The 12,314-nt window shown below is 44.4% G+C and overlaps 1 protein-coding gene across 1 annotated transcript in view; it reads right to left on the reverse strand.

Moving 5' to 3' along the window:
- Positions 1 to 12,314, reverse strand: part of LOC124032968 (protein kinase C-binding protein NELL1-like) — a 434,369-nt gene that overhangs the window by 34,618 nt on the left and 387,437 nt on the right. Inside the window, exon 15 of the mRNA XM_046344912.1 lies at positions 9,553 to 9,648. Within this exon, the coding sequence (XP_046200868.1) occupies positions 9,553 to 9,648 (96 nt within the window). The remainder of the gene's footprint in view (positions 1 to 9,552; positions 9,649 to 12,314) is intronic.

The raw sequence follows: 12,314 nt of genomic DNA on the forward strand, positions 1-12,314 counted from the left end.
GTGTATTGATACACCATCCAAAGTATAATTAGTAACTTCACCATGCTCGTAGGGATATTCAGTGTCTGCTTTTTTTTTTTTTTACCCAGTCCATGCAACATATGACTTGGTCAGCAAATTTTTACTCCTAATCGTATTTCGGAGTAAAATACTTAGTCTCAAGGCATTTCAACTTTTAATTTATGAATTTGTAAAAATGTCTAAAAACAAAATTCACATTTTCACACGCAAAATCTCAATTGAATACATTTCAAATTCAGGCTGTAACACAACTAAATTTGGAAAAAGTAAGGGATTATACCAGATAATATTGTCAAGTAAAACATAGGTTATTGGCTCTGCAATAATTAGGGCAGAGAGCTGCAGTAAGAACGGATCAAGTGAAACAGCTCCTTCTTTTTCTTTTTTTTACATCAATATTTAGCAAAGCACTTGGGACATCAGACATTAAATGGTTGTAATGAAAATTATGTACGAGTCTGCATCATTTTCTACAATCTGTTCTGAGGTAACCTAATCATAGGAACATATTTTCTGAAGCTTGTTGTTAGGTCTTGTAGCGATATTACAGGTGACAGCGTTGTTGACCAACTCACTATTTGCGAAGACTTTGTCCATGTCTTGCGAGCTGTCTGTCATCGAGTCACGTCCCCTGTCATGGACAGTTACAAGTGAACAGCAGCAAGCCGGTCACTGGTCTCAAAGGGGGAAACTGTTGAAGTCTCCTGTGAATTCATCGGCAGTGTTGATGAGTTTAAGTGTTCTGTGCTAGAGGAGCCTTCAGATCCAAGTTTGCCAGGAGGGCTACTTGTGTTGTATCAGGCAGAGCCTGTGAACTACAATGTTCTGATGAAGAATGAGACAGAGCATGATATTACACTCGCACCAAAAATAGTCATTGCAGATGTACGTGCAGTGGAATGGGTCAAAACTATCAATGGAAGAGAAACGGTACAAAATTGTCATGACGAATCCCCAGAGACAGTTATCTGTGTTGAACAGTCAACTTTTCAGTCATCTGACTTTCATTTGAAATATTTGCCAGCTGCACCTTAATTCTGTGAACGTGTGATTAAGAGACTGATCGAAAGGTCCCAGATGCTTTCGCCAAGCATGATTTTGATATAGGCCATATATCTGGAGTGAAACATAGGATCAAACTGTCAACTGATGTGCCTTTCAAGCAGAGTACTGTGTGTCCCCAGACGATTTCTTTTGATCTGAACCAGCGCCTTTATGAGCTAATTGAAGCACACATAATTGAGGAATCTGATATCTCCTATGCTTCTCCCAGTGTGCTTGTAAGGAAGACGAATGATGCCTTAAGGATGGGTGTAGACTATTGAAAGTTGAATCACTTGACTGAGCGGGAAGAGAGGAGACCTTCAGCTTCTTGCTGCTTCCAAATGATTCACTGTACTGGACTTGAAAAGTGGCTACTATGAGGTCGAGATGGAGGGCGATAAACCTAAATCAGCCTTTACCACTCTTTTTGGAAATTGGCAGTTCAAGATGATGCTGCAGGGATTGGCCAATGCACCTGCTACTTTCCAACGGACGATGGAGAAGGTGATGGGCAGGGATAAACCCGGATGAAGCCATTGCTTTCCTTGATGACCTCATAATCTTTTCTTAGACGCTTGAGGAGCATGCCATTTCTGAGAGGGGAATCAAGCCTGATGAAAACAAAGTGTCTACATCCAAGACCTGGCCTGTTCCAAGGACCACAAAGGAAGTAAGGGCATTCCTTGGTTTTTCTATATTACAGAAGGTTTGTTCAGAAATATTCAAGTATGGTGAGGCCACTGAATTATCTTCTAGTCAGAAATCCCTCCGTGAGGAAGAAAGTGCAGCCCATGAAGAGCCCACCACTCTTAGGACAATGGGATGATTGTTGCCAGAGAGCTTTGAGACAATCCTTGAGAGGCGGCACCTGTTCTTGCATTTGCAGAACGGAGGATTTGATATATGTGTAATACTGATGCCAGCACTTCAGCCCTTGGTGCAGCCCTGTATCAGATGCAAGATGGATAGATGTGGGTAGTTGCATATGCCAGCCAATGTGAACAGAACTATCCGGTCCATAAGCTGGAGTTTCTTTCTCTCAAGTGGCAATCACTGATAAGTTCCAGGACTACCTCAATGGCTCTGAATTTAGAGTGAGGAGAATAATGAGACTGAAGTCAAGAGTGAGGGAGTTGACTGATACAGATACGATAGTGGATAAGGCTGTCCTGGACGCAATTTCACAGGTGCACATGGTGATAAATCAACAATCAAGCAAGAATACTCACCTCATACCTTCAAACACACATGGATGAAGAAGACGTAGATGCCAATAACACTGCCATGGTGGAAGGTCTTGAATCAGGAGAAAGAGCCGTACCATTGGATTTTGAAGAACCACAACAGTGGCCAGGTCAACCCTACTTGCCTGGGTTAATAGCAGCAGATTGGTATAAGCTTCAGCAGGAAGACCCACAACTCTCAGTGGTAATACGCTGATGAGAAGTGAGAAACAAATGATGCAAGAGCCAATGGTAGTCAGGATAATGCTCAGAGAATGGGATATGTTTGTTCTCAGAGAAGCAGTGCTATTTTGAAAGGTTGGAGAACCTTTCTTCCAAATGGTAATATCCATAAGTCACAGGCAATGTACTATAGAGGTTATCCATGAAGAAACGGGATACTGCCGTACTGAGAACTCTGGATCTTGCAAGGGCCTACTTTTACTGGCCTAGAATGGAGTTTGAAGTGGACAAGTGTAAAAAAGTCTGAGGTGCGTGTTTCGTAAGGGTAGGGATAGAGTGCAAAAAATCTGCAAACCTAGTGAATATCAAAACATCTATACCCCTAGAACTAGTCTGTATAGATTCTCTCACTTGAACCTGACAATTCAGACACCAGAAACATCTTGGTAATGTCAGATCATATTACAAAGTACTCTTGAGCTATCCCAACTATAGACCGAACCGCCAGAGCACTTTGGGACAATTTGATTTTACATTATAGATTTCCTCAGAGGAGTCATAGACCAAGGCACCAATTTTGTTGATATCAGAATTATGTTCCATTGCTGGCGTCAAATCACGAACAACCCCTTACCACCTTTGTGGTAATCCTGTTGAGTGGTTTAAAAGGGCTTTATTGGACATTTTAGGCACACTGAGTGACAAGAGAAAAGATTGGAGTCATTATGTGAAACCTCTAGTGCATGCATACATGCACTTGCAGTGACACAACAGATGAAACTCCATTCTTTCACATGTTTGGGCGACAAGCTTGGTTACCCATTGATCTTTGTTTTGGCCTGAGTCCAGCTGGCCACAATGGAACCATGCACCAGAACTACACTAAAAGGCTAAGAAGATGACTGAAATACGCTTGCAAGTTGGCTGTGAAATCTGAAGAGAAGAGTCAGAGGGCCAACAAATGCAGATGGGACTCAAAAGCAGTGACAATTTTAGCATGTAAATCTTGGTGGGGCAAAAAAAAGAAGTTTGGATGTATGGCAGCAAAGCCACTACACAACACAAAACTTAACAATACATGAATTGCACGACAACAGTGAGAAACGGTGTCCACAAACTGTTAGGGCCTACATAAAACTGTCCTAACAGCAGTCCCAACATCTTAGCACTGCTATACCTGGCAATCAGCGGAGCCTAGTCTGACAGCAAAACAGTTAATTCAGCCTCATTTACTGCTTAAAAAAAATAGCTGATATTTTTATTTATTTAACTAGACAAGTCAGTTAAGAACAAATTCTTATTTACAATGACGACCTTGCCAAACCCAGAGAACACTGGGTCGATTATGCACCGCCCTACGGGACTCCAATCACAGCCGGATGTGATGCAGCCTGGATTTGAACTAGGGGCTGCTGTGATGCATCTTGCACTGAGATGCAGTGCCTTAGAACCTTGCGCCACTCAGGAGATGATATGGCTGATTTGCTTAATTTCTTAAGGTATAGGGGGCAGCATTTTCACTTTTGGATAAATAGTGTGCCGAATTTCAACTTCCTGCTACTCATGCCAATAATATAAGATACAGTGCCTTGCGAAAGTATTCGGCCCCCTTGATCTTCGCCGAAAAGTATTTTTAAAATCTGACATGTTGGCTGGATTCACAACGAGTTTAGCTTTAATTTAGTATCTTACATGTGTGATTTAATGAAAGTTAGATTTTTATATCATTTATTTGAATTTGCCGCGCTGCATTTTCCCTGGCTTTTGGCCAAGTGTATATCATAAGAAGTTAAACAAATATGGTTTCTAATTACAATTGAGATGTACAAACTATGGCATAAGGGGACAACCAGTCATTTTGATTAAGACATTAATGAGCGAACTAGGACAGAGGTCAATAGTATTTGTTTAGCACTTTTGAAATGTACAGCGACAGAATTCAGAACATGGGCCATTCGTACAGTGTTCTCCCTGTACACCAAGTCAGAACCAAAGGATAAATAAAGAGGGCATATAAGCAGACAATGAAAGCTCTTACAATATTTCATTATAACATTTCTCTTAAATAGGTTACAGGCTACATGTGCAACATCAAGTCAGAACAGTTTGGATGAAATTATTAGGGTGAGGCACATGGGCTGCTAACATCTTACTACACACTATACACTTAGTATTACTTTCTTAGCTACAGTATATATATCTCCCTGGCATATTACATCATTTATGCAGCAACATACAATAAATTTTTGAACTCACCTTGTTGTGCTGTGCTCACTTGAACAGGAAGGTGGCACTGCGGTCCTTCGTGGGTAAATTTTGTCATCAAAGTCTGGCATTCTCTGGATTTATTGTGCTTTCAAAACAACTCGGGAAAAACAAGACTACTGCCATGAACAGTCTGGCATACCACCACGAATTAAGTACCACGGTGTCCACTCATAGAAAAGGAGATGTAATGGTGTATTGCTTGAATGTCATGTGCCATTAAGTTATTGCCTAGGTCAACCAAGATGCCAACCGAACGAGGTGGTCGGGAAACGCAGCCACCAAAAAGACAATTCGTGGCCACTTCTACATTGTGGTTCACATCTTGGGAAAACCGTCCATGTTGAAACCACAAGGGGGGACTGTTTCCACGAAGAACACATGAGGGGGGTGGAGTGGGTGATGGAGAAACAGAGATTCCTAAGTGCTAAGTTCGATCAGTCGATCACAAGACAAATGAACTGCTCCCACTTTACAATGCTGAATGGTCTGAGGAGATCAAGAGACAATTACAGACCATCTTTACCAATGCCCATGTTAAAAGGGTCAACACATTAGTGATGCTAGTCGGGCGGACGGGAGCGGGCAGCGACCGGTTGAAAACCGGTTGGTTTTGCTAGCGTTGAAGAGCAGTTGGAGGCCACAGAAGGAGTGTTGTATGGCATTGAAGCTCGTTTGGAGGTTAGTTAACGCAGTGTCCAAAAAAGGGCCAGATGTATACAGAATAGTGTCGTCTGTGTAGAGGTGGATCAGGAAATCGCCCGCAGCAAGAGTGACATCGTTGATGTATACAGAGTAATTGCATACATGATAGTATCATCCGCATGTACATACAATTAAACATTTTTAACAGATTGTTCAATAGCATTTATATAATAATAGTGAAAAGAACAGGTCCTGGTATCGATTATCCTTCCACGGATCATCATAAAACAGGTGTCAGAGCCCAGCCCATAGCATGATCAACAGTGTCAAGCGCCTTTGACAGGTCCACAAGAAGGCAGCACAATGGTTGCTGTGATAGTGCTGTGCCCTGTCCTAAACCTTATGGAGTGGCAGCACATAAACTGTTTTCCATTCGTTAGGAATATTTCCTGATAACAATGTTAGATTTAAGATATGGGTTACTCAGCCAGCAAATGAGGGGGCATTACACTTGAGCAGACCCGGCTTAAATTGCATCAGCCCCTGTGGATTTCTTGGTATCTATAGCAATTAAGGCATTAAGGACTTATTTTTCTGTGAATTGCCAAAATGCAAAAACCTCAATCTGCAAAATTCCCAAATCGGCGTTTAGACATCAATTAGAGAAGGGTTAGGCGCTCTTTCAAAAAGTTAGCCAAGTGAAATAAAATGTAAATGAACTGGATCAATGATGTCATTTTTGTCCTTAATCGGGCCAGAAGCTGAATTGATTTGTTGGGGGAGAGAGGAGGAAGTGCAACCCTTACAGTTTTCCAGAATTTAGCCGGGTTCCCCTTAAAATCAGAAAGAGTGGTTACATAATAATCCGATTAAGCCTTTCTGATCAGCCTTCTACATTGATTCCTCAGATTGTCAATCCAGGCCTAAGCCTGTGTTCCTGGCCTTGACCCAGGCAACATTTCCCTGATGAATGAATTAGGATGATTCAGGAATGAACCAGGCATTGGATCTACCTTTAACTCTCAGGGTTTTTAAGGGGGCATCATTATCTACAACAGTATTGAAGGGATTTGCAAAAAAGCTAGACATTTACAAAAAAGCTTCAAGCTAAATCAGAGTCAGGGATAGTTGAGATACAATCAAGGTCACTAAAATAAAGATGATGTACAAAAAGCAATTCGTTCCAGTCATTGGCAGCAGAGAACTGGAAGGAAAGGCAGTCAAAGAAGGTGTTGGCATTGGGGATGACTAGTGAAATATACCTGCTGGAGCGCATGCTACGGGTGGGTGTTGCTATGGTGACCAGTGAGCTGAGATAAGGCGGAGCTTTACCTAGCAAAGATATAGATGACCTGGAGCCAGTGGTTTTGGCGGTGAATATGTTGCGAGGACAAGACAACGAGAGCATACAGGTCGCAATGGTGGGTAGTATAAGGGGCTTCAGTGACAAAAAAAAATCTAATTTGCTGATTAGAGAGTTGGAGGCTATTTTGTAAATGACATCGCCGAAGTCAAGGATCAGCAGGAGGGTATGTTCAGCAGCATGAGTGAAGGAGGCTTTGTTACAAAATAGGAACCCGATTCTAGATTTGATTTTGGATTGGAGATGCTTAATATGAGTCTGGAAGGAGAGTTTACAGTCAAGCCAGACACCTAGGTATTTATAGTTGTCCACATATTCTAATTCAGAACCGTCCAGAGTAGTGATGCTAGGCAGGCGGGCGCTGGCAGCGATCGGTTGAAGAGCATACATTTAGTTTTACTTGCATTTAAGAGCAGTTGGAGGCCACGGAAGGAGTGTTGTATGGCATCTTAACTCGTTTGGTTTGTTAACACAGTGTCCCAAAGAAGGGCTGATGTATACACTATGGTGTTGTGGATCAAATAATCACCCGCAGCAAGAGTGAGGCTTAGATTTATGCATTTTCACATCTCTGACACCGATAACTGGGTAATGGTCAAAAATCCAGTGGGGAAACCAAACTAGCAACAGACTGTATTTATCTGGAGTATTTGTCAAAATCAATCAGGGTAGATGGATGGATCTTTAGGATTTTAGTTATCAGCTGAGACAGGTTCATTTCATGGCAAATATCTTTCAGCGTATCAAACACTGGTGTCCTCCAATCATTATTAAAATCACTCTTAAATAATAGTTCAGATTTACCATATTTAGATAGTGATTGAGATAAATTTTTAAGAGCAAATAAGGGAGCAGAGGGAGGGCGATACACTCCTTTTAGTGCCAGCTGGTTAATATGACCAAGGCCCACATTAAGAACAAGACAATCAAGCTGCTTAAGGACAGACCAAGCTTTAACTTCCTGACTGATGTCTTGAGATGTTGCTTCAATATATCAAAAATAATTTTTGGCCCTCATGATGCCATCTATTTTGTGAAGTGCAGCAGTCCCTCCTGCTGCAAAGCACCCCACAACATGATGCTGCCACCCTGTGCTTCACGGTTGAGATGGTGTTCTTCGGCTTGCAAGCCTCCCCCTTTTTCCTCCAAACATAACGATGGTCATTATGGCCAAACAGTTATATTTTTGTTTCATCAGACCAGAGGAAAATTCTCCAAAAAGTACAATCTTTGTCCCCATGTGCAGTTGCAAACTGTAATCTGTTTTTTTTTATGGCGGTTTTGGAGCAATGGATTCTTTCTTGCTGAGTGGCCTTTCAGGTTATGTTGATATAGGACTCGTTTTACTGTGGATATAGATACTTTTGTACCTGTTTCCTCCAGCATCTTCACAATGTCCTTTGGTGTAGTTCTGGGATTGATTTGCACTTTTTGCACCAAAGTACGTTCATCTCTAGGAGACAGAACGTATCTCCCTCCTGAGCGGTATGACGGCTGCGTGGTCCCATGGTGTTTATACTTGCATACTATTGTTTGTACAGATGAACGTGGTACCTTCAGGCATTTGGAAATTGCTCCCTGCACATAATACACAGTTGCTGGTCGGAGCATATCTCCAGAGCCACTGAGCTGGAGGAGCACGTACTAATCCTGCTGTAGAATTTATTTTGGCCAGCAGGTGAAACGAATGACTGAAGTGAACGAGTCGCTCTGAAAAAATGTATCATGAATCATGACTCTCGAGTCAGTAAAAAGAGTCGTTCAAAAACGACGGCAGTGAATGCAGGTTGCAGGTGATTAAAAGTTCAAATGGTTTGATATCCTGACTCCAATATGAACTACACATCACTTTGCAAGCCAGCATAATGTGACTTGCAGGCTTGATGTGGCTTGTTCAAGACTACTTTGCTAGGGTGTAACTAAGCCCTTAAAGAAAGGCCTTTTGATATACACTGAGTGTAAAAAGCATTAGGAACACATTTCCATGACATACTGCCCAGGTGAATCCATGATCTCTTATTGATGTCATTTGTTAAATCCAATCAATGTAGATGAAGGGGAGGAGACAGGTTAAAGAAGGATTTTTAAGCCTTTAGACAATTGAGATGGATCGTGTATCTGTGCCATTCAGAGGGTGAATGGGCAAGACAAACGATTTAAGTGCCCTTGAAAAGGGTATGGTTGTAGGTGCCAGGTGCACAGTTCGGTACGTCAAGAACAGCACCGCCCTATGGGACTCCCAATCACGGCTGGTTGTGATACAGCCCGGGATCAAACCAGGGTCTGTAGTGACGCCACTAGCACTGAGATGCAGTGCCTTAGACCACTGCGGCAGTAGGGAAGCAATGGAGTCAACATGAGCCAGCATCCCTGAGGAATGCTTTCGACACCTTGTAGAGTCCATGTCCCAACACATTTAGACTGTTCTGATGGCAAAAGGGGGTGCAAATCAATATTAGGAAGGTGTTCCTAATATTTTGTACACTGTGTATGTAATGTATTGTCATATAGAGTTTAAAGATAACAATCACTTTGAAAACCATACAAAAACTATGTCTCTGTTGCTAATAAATGGTAACTACAATTCACAATAAATGCAAGGTACTCTGGGAAATATGCAAATAAGGTAGACTCAATTCTTAAGTTGAATTCCATGTTCACGCAACCTAAAATTCAAAGTTGAGTGAACATACAGGTTCAGCTATATGGCCACATGTTGAGCAAACTCACAAACCTATTGCAGCTGGTTGCCTTACAATTGTATGTTCAATCAACATATATTTTTACAGTGTGCTACTACAATCATACCTGTCTCACAGTGGAGTCCTGTGAAGCCTGAGGGGCAGACGCAGGTGTTGGGCGACACACAGGTACCGCCACTTCTACACCCCTCCTCACAGAATGCTGGAGAGAAAGAGAGAGAGAAAGTAGAGAGAGAGAGATAGAGAAAGAAGCAGGGAAAGCAAGAGAGAGAGAGAAGCACCAGCATCAGGCTACTGAAAGACAGGCTGGCTATTTACATTTACATTTAAGTCATTTAGCAGACGCTCTTATCCAGAGCGACTTACAAATTGGTGCATTCACCTTATGACATCCAGTGGAACAACCACTTTACAATAGTGCATCTAAATATTTTAAGGGGGGTGAGAAGGATTACTTTATCCTATCCTAGGTATTCCTTAAAGAGGTGGGGTTTCAGGTGTCTCCGGAAGGTGGTGATTGACTCCGCTGTCCTGGCGTCGTGAGGGAGTTTGTTCCACCATTGGGGAGCCAGAGCAGCGAACAGTTTTGACTGAGCTGAGCGGGAACTGTACTTCCTCAGTGGTAGGGAGGCGAGCAGGCCAGAGGTGGATGAACGCAGTGCCCTTATTTGGGTGTAGGGCCTGATCAGAGCCTGGAGGTACTGAGGTGCCGTTCCCCTCACAGCTCCGTAGGCAAGCACCATGGTCTTGTAGCGGATGCGAGCTTCAACTGGAAGCCAGTGGAGAGAGCGGAGGAGCGGGGTGACGTGAGAGAACTTGGGAAGGTTGAACACTAGACGGGCTGCGGCGTTCTGGATGAGTTGTAGGGGTTTAATGGCACAGGCAGGGAGCCCAGCCAACAGCGAGTTGCAGTAATCCAGACGGGAGATGACAAGTGCCTGGATTAGGACCTGCGCCGCTTCCTGTGTGAGGCAGGGTCGTACTCTGCGGATGTTGTAGAGCATGAACCTACAGGAACGGGCCACCGCCTTGATGTTAGTTGAGAACGACAGTTTGTTGTCCAGGATCACGCCAAGGTTCTTAGCGCTCTGGGAGGAGGACACAATGGAGTTGTCAACCGTGATGGCGAGATCATGGAACGGGCAGTCCTTCCCGGGAGGAAGAGCAGCTCCGTCTTGCCGAAGTTCAGCTTGAGGTGGTGATCCGTCATCCACACTGATATGTCTGCCAGACATGCAGAGATGCGATTCGCCACCTGGTCATCAGAAGGGGGAAAGGAGAAGATTAATTGTGTGTCGTCTGCATAGCAATGATAGGAGAGACCATGTGAGGTTATGACAGAGCCAAGTGACTTGGTGTATAGCGAGAATAGGAGAGGGCCTAGAACAGAGCCCTGGGGGACACCAGTGGTGAGAGCGCGTGGTGAGGAGACAGATTCTCGCCACGCCACCTGGTAGGAGCGACCTGTCAGGTAGGACGCAATCCAAGCGTGGGCCGCGCCGGAGATGCCCAACTCGGAGAGGGTGGAGATGTTATGTTATGTTAGAGGAATGAGTTACTGAGCTAAAGGAGCAGCATCCCAGCTAAACCACCTCTAGCCCAGACACAGAGCTTTTACAGGACCAGATCAAGCAGTGCAGGACCCAACTGAAGAACTCTGTCCAGGAGTTGAAAGAGAGCCTTACCACAGCACTTGAGGTAAAAGCCACCATGAGGAGAGAGCTAGTGCAGGTAAAGGAGGAGATGGCAAAGGAGTTATCTGTCAATAAGAGGGGGCTGCAGCACAGAGAACAGACTATAGAGACTCCAAGAGAGAAGCTGCAGCCCCTCACCACCCCCCATACCGACCGCCCTTTACCCACACCCCCAGTCAGCAAGAGGCTCACATGGGGACACTTACTACAGAGAGAAGCTCTCTAGCCCCCCCCATGACTCACCCCTCCTTGTACACAGCACCTTTGTACCCCAGCCCCACACCGTAAACCCACTACTCTGGTAAAACCCACTGAGGTGGCCATCCTCATTGACTCACATGGCACATTCATCCAAGAGGATAAATGTTTCCCCCACTACAAGGTGTCCAAAATATGGTGGCCAGAAATGCAGGATGACTTTGGCATACCAGGCCACACTATTATTCACACCGGCACAAACAACCTGCGAGAGGAGCAGGAGAGAGTAGGCAGCTTGGTCAACAGAGTAGCAGAGGGCCTCCGAGTAGTTCCCTAACTCCCACATCACCATCTCTCTCCTCTGCTGCAAAGACTTTCATCACCGTACCATTCAAAAAGTCAATGCTGACATCACTAGAGGGTGTCGCTTACTCACAAACGTGCAAATTCCTCACCACCCAATAATCACCCCAGAGCACCTCCACAACCACTCCCACCTGAGGAAGCAGACAGTAGGGATGTTTGCCATGTCTCTAAAGGACGTAGCACTTGGTAGACCACACACCATACCGCACTAGACAGAGGACCACCCAGAGACCCCTACCCGACCAATGCACTACCAAAGAGCCCCAGGTCCACTCAACACCCCACCAGACACAGAGCACCCCACAGGCCCCACCCACCAACGGAGCATCACCAGCTCCACCGACGCAGCCAGACTGGAGCAGGCCCAGCTTACTACCCCACACCAGACCACCACCTCTACAAGACCAGAGAGGCAGCCCCCGGCTCAGACCTGGCCCCCATCCCCTCCACAGGGCCAACAGCAGGACCAGCGCAGCTATGCGGAGGCCTTCAGAGGACAGGAGAACTCTGTAGGATTGAGTGAGATTAAACAGCTCCACTAATACATCTGCACTAAACGCACGCATGCACGCACACATCTATTGTACTAAAAGTTGACTTGTTCAATGAA

This window comes from Oncorhynchus gorbuscha, linkage group LG04, assembly GCF_021184085.1.
Source record: "Oncorhynchus gorbuscha isolate QuinsamMale2020 ecotype Even-year linkage group LG04, OgorEven_v1.0, whole genome shotgun sequence".
In the NCBI taxonomy this organism is placed as follows: Eukaryota; Metazoa; Chordata; class Actinopteri; order Salmoniformes; family Salmonidae; genus Oncorhynchus; species Oncorhynchus gorbuscha.